We start from the raw sequence: 20,764 nt of genomic DNA, 5'->3' as shown, positions 1-20,764 counted from the left end.
GATACATGCTCCGAAGAGAACTGCATATGTGCACCCACCATTCAGAGCATCTGTTTACAAAGTTAAGCCAAAGCATACGGAAAAGGGAAGGATTAGTGTTCTAAGATACTTGGGAATAAATGGCAGATTGGTGTGTTTATTAATTCTTATTTGTTCAACTGAAAAAACCAATAGGGAAAACAAACACAACTGCATCTCACAGCATTCTGTGTATGCGCCCCGCAAACAATAAAAACCCAATCTCCACTACACGAAACTTCTAAAATTCCCGAATCCCCAGACGCCCTCCTTCAGTGTTTTCTGACCAACGTGAGCCTTATTTAAATACTCACATTTTCCGTGTAGGGAAACACGAAAATAATCTGTAAGGAGTATTAAGGACCCTGTAAAACTGTACTTATTCTGTATTTACCTGTGTTCCTTGTACCTGAACTTCCCTCTGGGAATGACTAGTTCATGGAAAAACTTTCCTTCCCTTGCAACTAAAGTCTAAGATTTTCCTCTTAACCTCCTTTAGATCTTTACTCAAATGCCACCTGCCCTCTCTACCCGTATAAAAATTGTATCCCAGCCCTCCAAAACTCCCCCAGCCCTGCTCACCCTTCCCCATATTTTTATCATTCTCCATAGCACTTACCACCACTGAATGTACTATAACTTTTGCCTTTTCAAATCGAGCTGTAATTCATATATCATACGATTCACCCATTTCACGTGTACAATTCAATGGCTTCGGGTACAACCATCACTATGATCAATTGTAGTACATTCTCATCACTCCAGAAGGACCCGCTGAACCTATCAGCCAGTCAGCCCCCAAGCCTTCTCAAAACAGTCCACTCCCCTTTGCCCCAAGCAACCACTAACCTACTTCCTGTCTCTCTAGATTTGCCAGTTCTAGACATTTCATATAAATGGAATCATACGTTATGTGGACTTCGGTGACTTCATTCATTTAGCATGTTTTCAAGTTTCTTCCATGTTGTAGCATGTATCAGTACTTCATTTCTTTCTGTCTTTCTTTTTGTAAAGACTTTCTTTCTTTTAGACAGAGGGAAGGTAGGGAGAAAGAGAAGGAGAGAAACATTGATTGGTTGTCTCTCACACACGCCCCAATCAGGGACCAGGTCCGCAACCCAGGCACGTGCCCTGACCAGGAATTGAACCCATGATCTTTTGCTTTGTAGGACCATGGATGCCCAACCAACCGCGCCACACTGGTCACGGATCAGTACTCATTTCTCTTAATGGCCATTTAATATTCCGTCCTATGAATAGACCACATTTCCTTTTTCTGTTTATCGGCTGGTGAACATCTGGGTTCTTTCCACTTCTTGGCTGTTATAAATTATGCTGCTATAAACACTCATTTATAAGATTTTGTTTCTCTTGGCAATTTTACTTTAAAAAACATGTTGTCAGCCTCCCCACCCAGAACACAATCTCAGAGGTTTTTGTGTATTTTGCTATATCCCCAGACCCTGATACCACGTCAACACAGAGCAGGTGTTCGATACATGTCTGGAAAATGAACAAACTGTCCTGTGCTTTGGAAGCCCAAATGGTTTGCCTCACGGGATCCCCCAGTTCCTCTCGAATCTGATCCCATCTTTTCACCTGAGGTCAGGTTAGTTCTCAAAGGGAAGAAAGCAAGGTGGTTCCTCCAGGTCTCTGCTGAGGTGGCCCTTCTTCTGGGAAGAAAGGCCCTTCCCTCCTGCTGCACACCCCACCCAATGTGGATCAAAGTATGTCTATAATTTTTTTATCAGGGTCCTTACCAAATGCAATAATCTGTTGATCCACCTGCACCCTTCCCTGAGATTATGAAAACAGGAATTTTGTCTTTTATTGCCATAACTTTGGCATCTCTGAATTGTCTGGCATAGAGTAGGTTCCTAACAAATAACTGTTTGCTTTGGGCTGGGAGGAGTTGTTTCTGAACTATTGACTGGGGCAAGTGGTCTTTATTCTTCTGAACCTAAGAATAAAACCCCCACAGTTTATTAAAAAAACCAAACACTTTTGAAGAAGAGCTGGAATAATAGATTTTACTTTTGGTGAGTGAAGTCTAGAGTTAGGTACCATTTTAAAGAACATACAGGACTCCTGACGAAAGGAAAAAACTTTGGAGTCAAAACATGATGAATGTTGTAATTTTTTCCTGACCTAGAGTAACACAATGTTAATCCTAATATTTTCCTCAAAATAAACTCCACATTTAACATGGTGTCCTTCCAAATGATCGGGGAGGGAGGCAGGTGTTTTCCCAAGGCAGTTCTGGTGGGAGCTGTAGTGAGGGGGGTGGAGAAGACTTCCCAGCTAGACAGTAAACAAAAGTCACTTCAATTGGCTCCATGTGCGTTGAGAGTGAAAAAGCAGAAACCAGTGTCTCTGTTCTTCTCCCAAATGTATTATCTTGAGCAGACTTTTATTGTGAAAGTGTGCACAATTTGCACATATTAATTATTCTTTCACTGGAAATTTGGGTCTAGTTAAAGTTACATAATATAGTCTCTTTTTTTGGTGAGAACTTTGAGCAACACAACAGAGATGTGAAAACAGAGTAACCTGTCCTTCTTGGCAGGAAGTGGCTGTCTTGTTTAAAACATAAGGACATTTTATTCCAGGAACCATGTAATAGGCTGGGGAAACTCTAGGTCGCTCCATTTGTTACTGGGGCTTCCCCTAGGAATAACTGGAGGGTTCCGAGTACTATCACCGCCCAGTATAAACGTAAATTTTCTTTAAGGCTGTGTTGTGCAGATAGGCGTGTAGGGTCATCGTGACCTAACAAAAAGTATGGGGACCCTAAGAAAATCCTCCCGTGGGGTGAGAATTCCCTCACTGAGTGATTTCAAGGAGAGAGGGCTGGGGCCACCACACTGAGCTCAACTCTCTTTAATCCCACTCCTCTCACCTGCCCAGAACCCCGCCCTTCCACATCTCAGGCCCAAGCCCCGCCCTGTCACCACACCCCACCCAGGGTCCCCGCCCCTTGCCATCACGCCCCGCCCTAGAGCCCTGCCCTCGCCCCGCCCCGCCGTCACGCCCACCCAGTAGCCCCGCCCCAACACCTCGCTCGAACCGCCCCTCCACTCCGCCCCGCCCCGCCTGGCCACGCCCCCACAACATCCCGGTCAATCCCCAACACCCAGCCCCAGCATCTCCAGCCCCAGCATCCCATCCCCAGTTCGCCTGCCGCGCGACCCCCTCGAGCCTCCGCGCTCGTTGCCGGCTCTGAGGGCACAGCTCACCCATTGGCCGGCGCGGCGCCAGGGGGTAAAGGTGCTAACGGCTGCAGCGGGCCCGCGGGGTGCGGAGATGGCGTCGGGGGCCAGGGCTGCGGAGTCCGAGGACCGAACCGGGAGCCCGGGCTGGGGAGGCGAGAAGGCCGTCTCCGCGCCCGGCGGCGACGGGGCGGCGGCAGGGACGCCGAAGAGCAAGGCGTGGTCGGTGGTGGCCTCCCCTCGACCAGTGAAGGCGAAAGCCGGCCGGGAGGCGGCCCGGCGGCGGCTGCAGCTCCTGCCGGTGACTCAGGCCCAGGGCCCGGGCGAGGGGGCGGCGGAGGAGGAAGGGGAGCCCCTGCCCTCCGTGCCCGAGGAGGCGGAGGCGCAGGCGGAGGCGCGGCCGCTGCCCCCCATCTGCGTGTCCCCCATGAGGGGCATGTGGAGGGAAGAAAAGGTGGCGCTGTATTGCGACCAGGTGCTGCAGGATTGTAAGGTGAGCGTGAGAAGGGGCTGGAATCCAGCACGGGCCCCCTGCAAAGGGGAAGGTGGGGGTGAGCAGGGCAATTCGGGTCCACCTCCCAGGGAGATGGGGGCGCAGAGGGCACAAAGGAAACGTGCATTCTGGAAAAATCACATTACTCAACATTTATGCGGTTCACACCTTATCGGGCTTGCCCAGGCCCTGTCCTAAAGGAGTGACCATTCGATTTGCACCAAACCGAAAATTTGTCGGTTAAGGGGACAGCGCTCGTCGTGTTTCTTCCGGTTTTCCTAGAGTTTCTGAAAAACGTAGATAGGCCTCATCAGTGCCCGCGTACCCACCGCAGTGTTTTCATTCAATAATTTGTGCCCAAACCTAGGGGTGAGTCCGTAGCCCTGAGTTTTACCCTACAATACTAAAAATGTTTACACCCTAAGACTGGTTCCCACACATCAGTTGAGGGTGTGGAATGATGTTTTGAAGATATATACTTATGCCTGGTAATAGTGAATAGAGCAAATACTGTGTATTTCTGACCTGTTTTGTTGTTTAACAAATTATGGCAGAAGAATTTATGTACCAGGATATTCATTGCAGTGATATTTATAAAAATTAAAAATTAGAAACTCGTTGCCAACTACTGGGGCAGTGAAAACTTGTGGCATTGTATAATGGAACACTGTGCACCTGGAAAAATTATGTTTTCAATAACTATTGATATGCTTGTGCTATAACGTTAAGTACGGAAATGAGCAGACAAAACATTGATTCATATGTATGATGAATATATGGATAGAAAAAAGACTGGAAAGAAATAACACCAAACTATCAACAGTGGTTGTATTCTGGCTGCAAAGACTAGGTGTGATTTTGTTTTCCCTGTATTTTTTTGTATTTTTCAGATTTTTCTGTAGCTTAACCATATTTTATAGTCCAAAAGAGTATTTTTAAAAACACCATTATCATAAAACTAGGACAGTGTTAATGACCAACTTTAATATTGAGGGTTGGGGAAGGCTAGGCTTCTTAAAGACATTGAAAAACATTTATATAGATCATTGTGTCATTAATCAAACAGGGTCTAATGACTGAGTTTCCTAATAACTTACACTATCACCTTGAGATAGCTGGATTTTTAAATTTTAAAAAATCAAATGGGGAAATATTTATTGAATGTTGAACATATGCAATTGTTATAGAGAATGGAGTGCTATTTTAAATTTCTATGTACTGCATATGTTTTGAATAGGTAAAGTCATTACATCTTTAGAGTTCAGAGGAAATAACTTTTAAATTGATAATTAACTATGTTCATATTTCCCATTAAATATAGGTTCACTTAAATCTGTTCTTTTCCAGCCTTTTCATTATTTAAGAGATTATTGGTGCCATGTTTAAAATAAAGGTCAGTAAACATATATAGACGTCTGAAATTTCCTATAATTTTACATATGGTTTTTGTGTTTCTGTTTTTGCTAGGCAGAAGATGCTGATGAGGCTATGAGTAAATACCTATCAGAAAAATTAAAGTTGAAAGACAGATGGCTTGGGGTCTGGAAGACGAATCCTGAGTTATTCTTTGTGAAATATGAAGAAGCTTCTATCCCTTTTGTTGGTATACTGGTTGAGGTAAATAATTTTTACCTGATCTTGGTTCTTTTGAGTGAAATTATCAGTTCTTTTTAAGACCACAATATGACCTTAGTAATTTGGGGCTTTGATACTTAAACAGAAGTTGACAAAAGCTTACTTATATTTTAAGTCTGTAAGTAAATTAGTGTAAAAAGAAGGTAAGAGGGTAGATTAGCTCACATTTACCTATAATATCATTAAGTGTAATCAGCTAGTATCAGATAGTATTTATGAGCCTAGTTTTAACTGCTTAAATATCATAAATAACATAAAAATAACAAAAGTATATTTCTTAAAAATTAATAATTTCTAGGCTTTAACAAATTTGAAGTTTTCCATCATTTCCCTTCTTCATTTATCTCAATTATGACATTCAGATAAGGAAAGAAAAAAATGGATCAGGAAACTATAAATATAATTTGAAATTTTTTTTACTGAAAAGTACCCTTTTTAATATATCAACTTCCAAGCCTTCATCTGATAAGGTTTTGCTTTTCTGTGTCTGTAGGTTACAAATTGTGGTATATCTGATGTCGTAAATTTGATTCCCTATTCATCACTACACATACTTACTTTTTGTGGAAGGAGCAGAATATTTAAGTTCTCTTAACAAATTTTAATTACCCAATATAATGTTATCAACCATAGGCACTGTGTTATACATTAGATCCTCAAACCTTATTCATCTTACAATGGAAAGTATGTACCCTCTTGCTAACTTCTGTTAATTTAAAAATTTTGTGTTACTTATTTATTTTGAACATAATACTGTCACTTCAGTGGTTCTCAAGCACTGATTTGTCAGGCAAGTCCTGGAGGTTATCACTATAATATTGCGATGAAATGGGCCAAGTTGCCGTGGCTGGTGTAGCTCAGTGGATTGAGCGCAGGCCTGCAAACCAGAGGATCATGGTTCTATTCCCAGTCAGGGCACATGCTTCAGTTGCAGGCCAGTTCCCAGCAGGGGACCCATGAGAGGCAACCACACAATGATATTTCTCTCCCTCTCTCCTTCCCTTCCCTTCCCCTCTAAAGATAAATAAATAAAATCTTTAAAAAAAAGAAAAAAAGAAATGAGCCAAGTAAAACATAGTGTGTTGTTTATAAAGCTACATTTTTCTTCAACTTAAAGAGTTACTCTTTGATTATGTCCTTTTACTTATTTTGTATTTGAATAGCCTTTTACAAATGATGTAATAATACAAATAGGATTTTTAAAAACATTCTTTCATGGCAAAATTAGTCCCCCCAAAACTTTGAATATTACTGTTCTATAAAATCCAAAAGTCTGGCGACTCAAACTTAGAAATAAATAATGTAGGAGACATGCAGTTCCTCTCATGAACCTTGAAAACTAATGTCTTTAAGAAATGGAGTTTCAAAAATTATGTTGATACTTTATTTAATATTAATCTATAATTATCCTATATACTGATTGTTAGAGAAGGCATAACATTTTTTTTTAATATTTTATTTTTAGACGGAGGGGAAGGAGAAAGAGAGGGAGAGAAACATCACTGTGTGGTTGCCTCTCGCACGCCCCCTACTGGGGACCTGGCCTGCAACCCAGGCATGTGCCCGAAGGGAACCAGCAAGCCCTCGGTTCTCAGGGCAACGCTCAATACACCGAGCCACACCGGCCAGGGCAGCCATAACATTTTTTAAAAATTTTATAAGTAGCTAACATATGAGAAAAAAAGACTTTGGTTTATTTTCATTTGTAGTTAAAAATTTTATAATATTTATTGTAGGTAACTTGTACACCACACCAAAGCTCAACATCTTGTTTCAAAGTGACTGTTTCTGTTGCTGAGCCTTTTTCTTCTAATATTGTGAATATTCCAAGGGCTCTGGTCGATGAGATCTTAGAGGAGCTAGAGCATTGCGTGCCTCTCTTGGAAGTGCACCCTGTTGAAGGCCCAGATTCTGAAATACGTGATATTGCTTTGGCCTTGGAAGTTGTCAGGTACTAGAGCTTTTTCCTTCTGAAAGTTACCATGGTCATATTCAGAATTTTGATTTAATATGGAAGTTTTATTTATACAAGTACTTTGCGAACATTTATTAATTTTTACTTACTGCTGAATTCAGTTTGTCCATTTTTAAGGAACACATTTGTAACTTCTAGTTAAAACATTCTCTTGTGAAGTGGTATACACAGGCAATAAAAGTTTGCTATTTTTCAGTATCATGTTTTATAAAAATTGAATTCAGGATTTTAGTGATAAGTAATACTAAATTCTGTGCATATTTAAGCATCTTAAATATGTCAGAATTCATTTTTCACACTGAAGGGTATTACAAACCGTTCACAGTATGATAGCTTCTTACCATGGGGAACAATGTGAGGGAAGCTACCCATAAACTTTATACAGAACATTCAGGGGCATGTTTTTTGTTTTTCTAATGCTTTCTTCCCCTCAATATACAAATCTGACCATATCTTCAAGGGGCTTTTTGTATACAAAATAATAACCCAAATCCATGAAATCTGAAACCTGCAATTTATAATTCCACTTCAAAGAACATTATGTTATCTGTAGTAACCAAAATAGAATCCAGATAATCAAGTTTTTAAACTTTACCTAATATTAGCTCTGAGGTCATTTAAAAATGTTTTCTTAAGAGTTAAAATTCATATAAACAATTCTGACATGGGCATGTCCTTTTACTTTTAAGTGTGGTGCTCACTGCTTTTGACCACTTCCATCTTAATTTGATCACAGGTTTTTTTATGACTTTCTCTGGAGAGACTGGGATGATGAAGAAAGTTCTGAGAATTATACTGCTTTGATTGAAGAAAGAATTAATTTGTAAGTATACTTAAAAGCTCGTTCAGCACAGCGTGTAAGATACACATTGTAACTGTATCGGCACTTTCCAGGTGCTGTGACATACAGGACGGAACAATACCCGGCCCTATCGCCCAGCGTTTCAGAAAAACCTTGGAGAAATATAAAAACAAGCGTGTCGAGCTCATCGAGTATCAGAGCAATATTAAAGAAGATCCCTCGGCAGCAGAGGCCGTCGAATGCTGGAAAAAGTACTATGAGATAGTAATGCTCTGTGGATTACTGAAAATGTGGGAAGATTTGCGCCTCCGGTAATGATGGCTGTATTTTAAATGGAAACAAAAAGATTACGTGGTTATTCTTTAATTACATCACTTATATTTGTTGCCCCAATTGATATGATTATAAAACTCAATGTCCAATTTATGAGATAAGCACAGGGTGCAACTACCAGTATTGGAAAATCATTTTTGTATTAGCTGCCAATTAACTGCAATGTTTTTTTAAAATTTGTCAATGATTTTTCTTTGCAGTTTCTAGGTTTTTTTTAAAAAAGATTATTTATTTAGAGAGAGGGGAAGGGAGGGAAAAATGAGAGGGAAAGAAACACTGATTTGGGAGAGATTCATTGGTTGCCTCTCACACGCCCCAACTGGGGGCCTGACCTGCAACCCAGGCATGTACCCTGACTGGGAATTGAACTGGCGACCTTTTGGTTCTCAGGCTGGTATTGAATCCATTGAGCCACACCAGCCAGACTCTTTTTTTTTTTTTAAATGTGAAAACAATCTCATAAATCTGGTCCTTTCCTTATCTTTCTTCTTTACTTTCTTGATTATGGCCAAAACATAAGAAAGGAGGTAGACCTCCTCCACATACAATATGCATAGTAAAGAGAGTTGACTAATTTGGCTACCTCATAATCTCTGCTTTTCTAACCAACATAAATTGATAAATTGTTTTTGATGAGAAATAAGACAACATAGATTTAATCAGCATCATTCTCTTCCAAACTACTTTCGATGTGTTGAAATGTTTTTACATTGTTCTGCAGTAAAATATAGATTTCTGTCTTCATTTTAAATAGAGGGGAAATTAGAATTCTTTCTCATGGTCTCCAAATCAATGGGAAATCTGGAATGGAGCCAGATAACTTCTGATTATTTCATACTGAATTGTTGTGCCCCTTTTGTGTTTTTCCTTTACTCATCCTTTGCCTTAGGAGTTCTGAGCCACATTTTACTTACCTGTTGACTGCAACCCTAATTTTTTGTGTGTTTTCTTCCTAATTTGACCTAGTTTTCGATCACTAAGAATCCCATTCCAGTGACCATTTTTTAAAGATTTTATTTATTTATCTTTAGAGGGGAAGGGAAGGAGGGGGGAGAGAAATATCAGTGTATGGTTGCCTCTTGTGGGTCCCCCGCTGGGAACTGACCTGCAACCCAGTCATGTGCCCTGACTGGGAATCGAACCACGGTTGTTTGGTTCACAGGCCCGCGCTCAATCCACTGAGCTACACCAGCCGGGGCCTCCAGTGACATTTTTGATGTTTCCTTGTTACTGGGATTCCTGTGTAACGAAACCTTGGGGTTACTTTGGGAAATCAGTATAGATAGGATTTTTGAAATCTACTTATCTAGACATGCAACTTCAACAAAAGTCGAATTTGCATATAACTTTTCATCACTAGACTCTAGATTCCAATGGCACAGGGCAACCCAGAGTTCTCTCATCTTAAAAGTTAGGATCACAGTGAATCTAGTTCCGGGAGCGGTGGAGTGAGTTAATCGGCCAAACTATTCCATCGATAACAATTATAAAATCTGGACAGGATTTATCAAAAGTATTCAACTATTTTAAGGCACTATGAAATGACCGAAAGCAGGCAGCAACAAGGTAAGTTTATCCCTGAAATGGATTTATCCTTGGAATGGGTAAGGAATGGGAACTTGTGGCTTTTTGATCTAAGGGTAATAACCAATTCTCATAGCTCCGGCAGCAAAACAAGCAGTTTATTTCTGGTCGAGAAAGGACAGCGTTTAGGGCTGCCAGATCCCTGGGAAATTTGGGTGGGATATACTGAAAGAGAAGGCTGGAGCCATGGACTGAGCGTGCACTCTGCCGTTTCACGTCCCTGCGTGAGCACTGCGTGAACCCTGTTGGTGTAGAGGGGCAGAGAAGGCTGGGGGCCACCCTCGAAAGGAGGGTGGAAGTTGAGCGAACTGAGCCGAGATGTCAGCTGCCATGTACCTCAAGAGGGGAGGGGTTGGCATTGTAACCGCCTGGTAGAATACAAGATAACAATCTTCAAAAGAACATAACAATCCAAAGTTACTAAAATATATTACCCAAAACTTCTAGCGTTTGACCAAAAATTACTAGACACAGAAAGGAACCAGAATGTTAGATCCATACCCGGGAAAAAAGTATAAACTATTGTGAGGGGTCCCAAATACTGGATTTATCAAAGACCTCAAAGCTGCTGTTGTACATAGGTTTAAAGGATGAAAGGAAAACACCGTGTTAGTCACTTCGTGGAAAATCTCACCAGAGGATGGAAACTAGAGAAAAGAACCGAGGATTTCCAAGTTCAGCTCGGACATGTAAAGGGTTTGTGAGTCATCGTTAACCATGCTTACGAGAAAAAAGGTTCCACAAAACTAACTCAAAGTGCTCCACAGGCCTAAATGTAAAATGATACTGTAAGACCTAGAATAAGGTACAGGCAGAAGCCTAGGTAACCTTGGGTTTGGCAGTGGGTGTTCAGGTACAACACCGAGTGTAACAGGAATGTTCTGTCTCTTGATTCTTGTCATTGAGTTCAATGGGTGTACACATTTGTGAGACCTCCTGAAATGATTCACTTAAAATTAGTGACTTCTGTAAATTACATCCTTATAAATTGGATCAAAAAACACTGAGATATACATTTGATTTTACCACTAGGATTGCATGATTAGTTAGTTCCTGAATGTAGGATGAGTCTTTGCTCTTTGAGTGATAGTAATCGAGTATGTGGTGAAAAAGTAATATATGAGTAGCTCCCTTTCTCAGTATCAAAGCCACTTGTTTAAATAGGTCTAAAAGTGCTAAGTGGGTTTGATTTTGGAATGTTAAATGAAATTTTTGCTTTGGAGGGCATTGCTAAGATGTTGGGATTCAAATTTTAATAACTTGCATAATAAATTCTTAGCACCAGTTTCCTGAAAATGTCAGCTTCACGAACATATTTGATCATTGAAATATAACGTGAAACATATCGGTACTAAAGCTGCAGCCCAGTTAGCACCCAGCAGAATCACAGGGCCACAGAGAACCCCGAGGCTTCCGCCCCAGGAGAACATGGTAAATCTACCTGTATCGGAAAAGGAGAGCCCCTTCGGCTGACAGTAATGGTGCATACACTCTATTTTTGTGTTTGTTATTTTGGGGACACTGAAATGATTACAAGCTAGAAAACAGGGACTGTAAAGAAAGGGAGAAAGAAGAGAAAGAATGGAATTATTTAGAAGAGCCGAATAGCAAACAACCTAAAACAACTAAGAGAAAAACTAGAATTGTTCTTCTGGAGCCCACAGCTAACTGTGAGACCCTAGGCTTTGAAATAGCTCGTTAACATGGTACCTATGCATCTATGTTAATGAATTGGTTTTCATGTTGTGTCTAACACTGAACACAGTATCTAAAATTAGACATGTCCCAAAACATTCTTAGGGCTCAGTATCACAGGCATAATCCCCCTTGGCTTTGTGTGATTCCGCAGTTCAGTGGGTCGTGAAAGTACCGTTGGGCAAATTTTCTACTGTATTAAAGAGTTGAGGGGGTTGAGGTATTCACTGCATGCAGAGACTTCAGGTACATACCATTAAAATGAAGAGATTTTAGGGTTCAAGGGTATAGACACTCAGTTACCTAAACTATTATAATCATTCATTGTTCTCATATTGCTCATTGCTCTCAAAGAGCTTACAGTTGGTGAAATCTGCTTGTCCAAGATGCTCAGTACTGGCCCTGGCTGGCGTAGCTCAGTGGATTGAGCGCGGGCCTGTGAACCAGAGTATCACGGTTTGATTCCCAGTCAGGGCACATACCTAGGTTGCAGGCCAGTTCCCAGCAGGGGATGCATAAGAGGCAACCATACATTGATATTTCTCTCCCACTCTTTCTCCTTCCCTGCCCCTCTCTCAAAAAATAAATAAATAAAATATTTTTAAAAAAAAAGATGCTCAGTACCAAATTTTTATTTCCTAAGTACAGGCTGAATCTGTTCTCGTTGTTAATCCTGAATGTTTTCAACTCCAGAGTCCATGGGCCATTTTTCCCAAGAATTCTGAGGCGTCGGAAAGGAAAGAGAGATTTTGGGAAGACTATAACACACATTGTGGCGAAAGTGATGACGACTAACATGGTGAGAAATTCACTGCTCTGGTTTGCTCATTTCAGTTTGGCTGCGCATGATCGGAGAAGCGGCTCTTGGAAGGCAGGGTTCTTGTGCCACCTGTGGGCGCCATATTTCCCCCACTGCATCCAGCTCAGCGACTGGTGCATAGTAAGCAGTCGAGGAATAAATGCCAGCAATTACTTGCTGAGTAGTGACCTTTGTTGTCAGACACTGCGCTAGCAGTGTGCCCAGCCTGGGAGACCAGTGTGGGAAAGACGGCGTTTGAGGGAGACGCGAGGTTCCTTTGAGGGAGAAGTCTTGCTTCCTCGCACACCCTACAAGGTTGAATACTCGGAGACAGGAACAAGTAAGCGATCACAACTCGAATGACAAATGCTAAGACAGGGGTATGTCCCGGATGCCCGTAAGATGGTCACATCGGCCAGAATTGGCAATTCTCGCAACACTGGCTGGAACAAATAACTCAAGTCGAGACCTGAAGGAAGGCTCTAAATTTAACCAGTCCGAGCGGGGGAAATGCTCTAAATCAAAATGTAAATATTTCCATCTCAGCCTCTTAGTAACACTTCACAGCTGTCACGTGGAAACATTCTTTTTTGTTGCCTTCCTATACTTTCCTGGTTTTCATTCTTTCTAGATGCTTCCCCCCTTTCGAACCTCTAAATGCTGGTTCCTTTTTTCTGCACTATAATGTCCCTGTGAGCAACCTCTCTGACCTGTACCCAGGACTTCAGTCACATACACTGGAAATGTAAAGTGTGCACCCACGACCCAGATTTCTGTTGAGCCCGAACTTGTATGTCCAACTGCTTCTTGCTCATCACCACTTGATTATCTCACAAGTACTTCAGCCCAAATGTCCACGTTTAAGTTCCTGATCTTATTCACTGACTTGTTTGTAGAGTTTCCTCTTCCAGTAAATGGTACCACCATTGACTCAGCTGCTAACAACTTTTCTGAGAATTCTCCCACTCACGTCCCTCGTCACCTCCACGTGCCCACTGCCCCCCTCACTGCCCTGCATCCTGGTGTAACAACGCGGCCTCACTGAGCCGCTGCACATCCTGCCCAGCCTTTCTCAACCTTCCAGAAACCACAGGACAGCTGGTACCATCCGAGCACCCTGCCCTTTCCCTTCTTCACGACTGTATGTAATACTTTTGGCTTGTGTCTATTGAATGTCTTCTCTTACTAGAATATGAGCAAAGGTACGTATTTACCAGAGACCCATCACCTAGCCTGACGCTTGCCTGGCACGTGGTAGGTGCCCGATAGCTTTGGTGGAGTCGACGGGGGTGGGGTGTGTCGGAGGGACTGCGAGAAGTCCAGCGAGGAGGTGGTGAGACGTACAGCTGACTCGTTGGACTGGTCTGCTCTGCTGCTCTACCCGTTTTCAACAAAATTTCACTTTCCTTTTCATTGCTTACTGAATTGGATCATTCAGTAACTTAATTACCAATTATCTTTGCAACATCTTTATAAAAAGGTATAGATTTTGTGTTTATCTTCAGCCTTATCATCTTTATTTTTACTTTATCTTTTTTGTTTTAAATCTATTTCTGACTTTATTCTCCTACATAAAAATGAGAAGTTTCCTTGATTTTATATTCAGTGCTTTGCAGCCCTGTCTTTTCTGTGTAAGGAAATATCTGTGAACTTGGGTGGCCAGGGTAACGAGGGGAAGACTGCCCAGAGAAGTCACCAACTCCCATGTGCTTAGATCTTTGAGTTTATGTCTACCTTTGCGGTTGACAGACTAGCTGGTAGTGGTCCAGCTATGTACGTAGCCCTGAGCAACCTGCTCAACCTGGAAGATTCTTTCCTCGGTGTTCCTCCTGCTATTCTCTCCTGAAACAGTTTTCTCTTGCCCATCATCTTCATGTGGGTGACCTTCACATGCAGTAATAGCGTTAAGACATGGGCTTGTGGTCACATAGGCTGGAGTTCACGCAGCCTCTCTGAGACCACTTACTGGCGAGCTGCCCGACCTCTGCACCTCAGTTTCTGTACTGGCGGAGCGCTTCAAAGAAGAGGATGAAAACCGTGAGCCGGCCGACTAGGAACGTGGGCCCTGGGGCCAAACTGCCTGGATTCAGATTCTGGCTTTGCCAATTACTAGCTGTGTGGTTTTAAGTAAGTTATGTATTTACCCATTGGTGCTTTAGCTCCTCACTTGTAATATGGGGCTAATCCTCTGTCCCTTGTTTGTAGAGCTGTGAATATTAAATTAGTTCATATTTGTCATGTGCTTAGAATAATGCCCAGTACACAGTAAGTACCACCACCTTAGAGGGTTCTTTGGGAATGAAATGTTAATGTATAAAAGCATCCCCGGCTGGTGTAGCTCAGTGGATTGAGTGCGGGCCTGCGATCCAAAGGATCAAGGTTTGATTCCCAGTCAGGGCACATGCCTGGGTTGCAGGCCAGTTCCCGGCAGGGGACGCATGAGAGGCAACCATATATTGATGTTTCTCTCCTTCTCTCCTTCCCTTCCCCTCTAAAGATAAATAAATAAAATTTTTAAAAAATCCCTAGCAATGCCCAACACAGTGGTTTTTCAGTAAATTTATTGCCTTTTCTCATCTTGCTTTTATCCTTTGCTGGCCAACATCACTACCAGTGCCTCTAAGCATCTTCACCTGGACATCTTACTAACACACAGCCATTCTGACTTTGAACTTCTGTTTGTACACAGCCCTTCCTCGTCCTCCTGTATTCTCTAATGCCAGAAACGCCCTTCCAGCCAACCACATCAGGTGTCAGACCGCACCTCCCCTCTCGTTCCCCAGATTCTCAGGTTGGGATGGCTTGCCTTGGGTTTAGGCCCACTCTGGCTTCTGACTCACTCTTGGCACAGACCAGAGTACTCGTTCCAGTGCCTCAACTGCAGTTAAACCTGAGTCCTCCTCACAGGTCTGGGAGAGACAGCAGTGTCCCCGCTGTCCCTCCTCTGGCTGCGGGTGTGAGTGTGGCGGTGAAGAACACAGACTTGGGAAGAGTAGAACCCGGGTTTGATTTTCAGTTTTGCTTCTCAGTATGTGTGTGAGATTAGATAAGTTACAAAGTTTCTCTTATTTTCTCATTTGTGAAAGGGAATAATGAGATCTATCCCACATGGGTGTTAGGCTTAAGTGATTTTATATAAATCCTTTAGCAAACGCCTACCACAAAAATACCAACTGCTATTATGATTACTGTTCTGTGGTTCATATCCCAATAATGTGTCGTCATTGCTCAGGTTTTCCCTATAATACTACAAAGTGGGTAACTGTCTGACAATGTACCGGGTACACGGGTGGATTTACTTGCCTTGCATCTGTACTGCTGGCTCTGTTGCTTCCTGACTTCTCAAAGACAATGTGTTCTTTCTTGTATCTTTTTCCCCCTTTCTTGAGGTGAAATTCACATAAAATTACCATTTTAAAGTGGCCAATTCAGTGAAATTTAGTACGTTCACAATGTTGTGCAAACTGCCATCTCTCTCTAGTGCCCGGACATTTTCGTCATCTCAAATAAACCCCAAACCACATACTCTCACTTCGTTTCAATTTCTTAACCTTTCAAAGAGGTAACGACACTTTACTTTGCAGAACTGTTGTGATGCTTAGGAGATAATAGGTCAAGTTCAAAGTAGGGCTTCTGGCGCACAGTGTTTAATGGCTGTCAAATTATTAGTGATCATAAAGAAAATCTCTTTTCATCACTCCTTGAAATGATGGACTGATACTCGGAACACTTAACAAACATAAATGCGTGTAATAATGACAGTGCATTACCTGTCATTATTACCTGTCACAAGGTAAGTCTTGCGAAAAGCATGCTGTTATCAGGAAGTTACTGATTAAAATGACCTTTCAGCCTGACCTGCTGCTGAAGGTGTGCCGTCTCACTTCTCCTCTGCAGGTGAAGGACCTGTCCTCCGACACGTTCCTCCAGCAGCACGATGACTTGGACTTGGCCCTGGACAGCTGCTACAGTGGAGACACTGTGGTTATTTTCCCAGGAGAATACCACGCTGTAAATCTTGCTTTATTGACCGATGACATCGTTATAAAGGGTTAGCAGGGCGTTCTTTGCCATCTTTTTATAGCAATGTGTACTGACAAATTCTATTATTATAAACATGGTTTATCAGATTACTAGAAATTAGAAGTTTCTTTTTCACAAAAACCCCTTACGTGCCTTTCACAATAAGGCTTTTCTCACGTGTTCACGTATCTGTTGTCTGTGCCGGAGACCCCGTTTGGAACTGCTGGACCAGAGCACATCCATGAGACCCTTGTTCCCCCGACAATATAGCAGATTCTCAGAACAGATCCAAACCAGAAAAATAAAAACCTGTTCATAATATTTCCTATTAGCATCACCTGTGTTTCTACTGAACAACTTTCTTCTCATCTTTCCCACTGCACTTCATATCATCTTAGTGGGAAAACCCAAATGTAAGGCTATATTAAAATGTACTCAGCGTTTTCTCAAGTTAATTCACACGAAAACTTACTAAAATAGTAGAAAAGCAGAGTTTACTTTTTCTTAAGGTTCTGAACATACTTAGAAACTTTAATTCTGTCCTGTCTGGCCAAAAGAACAAGTAACTTAAACTTTGCCTATCTATGCAAACACTGAGCAAAATTTTCACTAGATTTTGATGACTATAATCAGTATTTGTTACTATGTGAATAATAAGATCATATGTGTAATTCAGAGGTTTTGTCGCCTTCTCAAAGATTCAGCCCTTTACTTTTGAGCTGATGTTATATTTAGATGATTGCTTTGACCACTCGAGAGCAAAACTATGGGGATGATTACATTAATCTTGTAACCTAATTCAGGATCCTCTGCCAGTCTTTTTTAGTATGGGAAGTTACTAGGGTTTTAAAACTAGGTTATGGTATGGTACTTTTTGTGTCTTAACATATTGTACATGACTGCCGATTATATAATTTAGGGAAATATGTAGTGGAAAGAGTATGTTAAGGGAATACCATTAAGATTTAGATTAAGTATAAATGAAAAATCTGACATCAAAATAGGGACAAAAGAATACATTATAGGTAAGTATCTAATTAGTTAGCAATGCAGTAATTACAGGTTACTTTTTAAAACTGTGTGAAAAGAAAAACATTATTATTGAATAACCAAAGGCTTCAGACTTTGGGATTACTGATTTAACTATATGTATCTTTGTTCCTATGATTCAGGAGTTGGGAAGAGAGAGGAGATTAGAATTACTTCTGAGCCTTCTCATGACAGTTTTGTGGTGTCCAAAGCTGATGATGTGAAACTAATGCATCTGTCTTTGATACAACAAGGGACAGTTGATGGTATTGTGGTGGTGGAGTCTGGCCACATGACTCTAAAGAACTGTGTGTTAAAATGTGATGGCACAGGCGTGTGTGTTCTGACAGGGGCCGCTCTGACACTCACAGACAGTGAGATAACTGGCGCCCAGGTATTGCATTTTAACAACTACGCCCTTCTATGACTGTAGATAACTTTGTGTGACCTTAACATGCAAACAAAGGGTGGCATTTGCTTCATCTTTGAATTCAATTATAATCAAGCTTAGAAACCCATGAAAATAAACAGAATGAGGACAACAATGTCACAGTACACTTAAGGCAAGTGAACTGCCTAAGTTCAAAGTAAGGAATTATTAGCTTTGTGTTGTGAGTTTAAAAAAAAAGTGTAGGAATCTACACTTAGAGGCTATAAAGCAGATCATGAATCAGTTACCTGAGGGTAAAGAAACGGGACTTACCTGTCAGACATCGCTGTCAGGTACTGTGACAACTCCGAACAGTTCTAGTCTTCAGGTACAATCACAGAGGTCATTAAAGGACTGGAAGATTGGACGAGAAACAAGATTAAAAGCAGCAGAAAAATAAGAGGATTTTCAATAGGATGATTCTATTCGTCATTTCCACTAAAGTGAGGAAACAGACTTTAGCAGCCTTGTGAGGGATGCAGAACACATACAAGCAAATTTTTGTAACTGAGAATTGCTTGGAGAAGTTTCTGACTCTAGAGACTTCATTTGTGTGCAACATCAATGCCATGATCATATGACTTCAACCTTCTTTCTAGGCCTGAGAGTTTCTTAACAGACAATACTTAGTTTTCCACATTTTTAGAACATCTATACAATAAACTTGCTTGCACTATTGTGCGTTTTCACGTAACTTAAATGTGTTTACATGGCTAACGTAGCATTACTGCTTTGAAATCTAGAGAAAACTTTAGAGGTGTGTCTTACAGATAGTTTCACTGCTTTTTATTTACAGGGCGCTGGTGTTGAACTGTATCCTGGGAGCGTGGCCGTTCTGGAAAGGAATGAAATTCACCACTGTAACACCCTCGGAACCAGTGACAGTTCCAAAAGCACCTCAGGTGGAGTTAGTGTGAAGGTACTCACGTATTTCTTCATAGAGAATTATATATGAAAATATTAGCTTTAGTCTTAAAGTTTAGTCTGCATGTTATCATTGCTTTGGAAAATAGCCCAAATAATTATAATATGGTTTAAGTGATGGCTAATGGGAAACAAGCGTAGTTTTATAATTGATTTCAACTTGAATCCTTAGCAGATAAGTTGGAATATGAGAAAGCGGGTTAGCTCTATAAAAATGTTTTAGACTCTTCATTGAGCAGATGTATAATACATTTTGTAAAATAAAGCAAATTAAGAGAATAATATATTAAGAAGTATTCTTTCAAACTTTGTAAAATAACTAGCCAATTAAAACATTGATAGCATAACATATAAGTGAAATTCCTTCCCATTCCTGTCTACAATTCCTACCTTTCTAGGTTCCTCTCTAGACTGCATATGTAATGAAGTTTTTCCACAGAAATCTAGTTTACATATCAGTTGAAATTATGTATGTTTATCATTTTATCTGAAATCATTCAATATTTTCCTATTTCTCATGTTATTAAAAGCAGCTTCATGGGATACTGCTGTAACCCCATCTAGAGTCAATGTTTATCAATAACTGATAAATTGAAAATCTCATTTAATGTTTCCTCATTAAACATTCTTGTAGTTAATATTATAGTAATCCAGTGTGACGGAAAGAACTTGTTCAAAACTGAGATTCTCTTGTCTTAAGGAAATTTGTAAGCCCAGTAAGTTCTAGAGTTTAAGACATGTTCATGAGTTCATATTTTTGTAGAAATTGAAAAACTAATTTACTTTAACAGGTTCTTCCTGCACCCAAATTGAATATGACTAATAATCATATTTACAGCAACAGCGGCTATGGAGTAAGCATTAATCAACCAACGGAACAATTTTTTATTGTAGAAGAAGCCCTCCACAAAGGGGCTGCCTCCGGAGACAGTAAAGATGAAAGTGTGCTCTCCAAAGTAATGCAGAATCTGAACCTGGAGATGAACGACAATAAAATAGAAGCAAACCTAAAGGGGGACGTCAGAATTGTCACGATTTAGAGCATCTGGGCTGACGTGACGAGTCCTGTATTTCAGATGGACAGCTGTCTAATAAATCTCGTCTCCCACAGAAATGGCAGTTTTAATGAAATTGAAAACTTATTAAAAATATTTTAAATGTTAATGTTTCCTAGAAGGATCCTTATGATTTTTTAAGTTTTGAAATGTAATTCAATAAAATTCAACCTTTTAAGTGTAATGTATAATTCAGTGGTATTTAGTATGTTTTTAGTCGATGCACCACCATCATCACTAATTCCAAAAACAAATGTGTTTTAAACACTGGTTTTAAATGCTCTCAGTCATTAGGTGTTCTATGTAGAGAATGGAAAGAAGACGGTAAGGGAGCATGATATGTAACATAGGACCAGGTTCAAAGGCAGGAAACAGGGAAAATCCAAAGAGGGGAACACTTTCTCCTTCACATTCACAAAGTCCCGAGGCATCAGGAGAGGGCTGGTGCATGTTCCACGTGGCTACTCAGTGTAGGGCTGGCAGGAGGTGTCCCATGCCAGACATTCCAGCTTCTTCTGTCTAGCTTCACCATTACATGGTTTCCATTCAGAATCACCACACGGTCCAACGCAACAACAGCGGTCGAGTCACTGTCTAAGCTCCAGCTCGGCAGAAGGACAGGGCCTCCCCATAAAGGCGCACACACGTCACTTCAACTCTCCCGCCTCCCCCCAGCTACAGTCCACGCACCCGACTACACCTAACTGCAAACAAGGTAGGAGATACAATCCCGAAGTTGGATGGCCATGTGTCCTCTACA

The 20,764-nt window shown here is 41.1% G+C and overlaps 1 protein-coding gene across 3 annotated transcripts; it reads left to right on the top strand.

The window, feature by feature from the left end:
* Positions 1-3,163: 3,163 nt before the first annotated feature.
* SHCBP1L (SHC binding and spindle associated 1 like) lies at positions 3,164-20,063 on the top strand. Of its 3 annotated transcripts, none has more exons than XM_037145666.2 (10): positions 3,164-3,720; positions 5,188-5,337; positions 7,092-7,306; positions 8,067-8,153; positions 8,225-8,443; positions 12,438-12,543; positions 16,441-16,594; positions 17,739-17,989; positions 18,822-18,944; positions 19,741-20,063. In XM_037145666.2, the coding sequence occupies exons 1-10, from the start codon at positions 3,322-3,324 to the stop codon at positions 19,987-19,989; spliced, it is 1,953 nt and encodes a 650-aa protein (XP_037001561.2). In that variant the 5' UTR covers positions 3,164-3,321; the 3' UTR covers positions 19,990-20,063. The 3 variants fall into 3 exon arrangements, with proteins under 3 accessions (XP_037001561.2, XP_053519710.1, XP_037001562.2); XM_053663735.1 differs by having other exon boundaries at positions 19,844-20,001; XM_037145667.2 differs by having other exon boundaries at positions 19,788-19,902.
* Positions 20,064-20,764: the final 701 nt, after the last annotated feature.

The sequence above is a fragment of the Artibeus jamaicensis genome, unplaced genomic scaffold, assembly GCF_021234435.1.
Source record: "Artibeus jamaicensis isolate MK-2021 breed Jamaican fruit bat unplaced genomic scaffold, CSHL_Jam_final contig_327, whole genome shotgun sequence".
NCBI lineage: Eukaryota > Metazoa > Chordata > Mammalia > Chiroptera > Phyllostomidae > Artibeus > Artibeus jamaicensis.
Note: the sequence above shows the minus strand (reverse complement) of the source record. Positions and strands in the feature narration are given on the sequence as shown.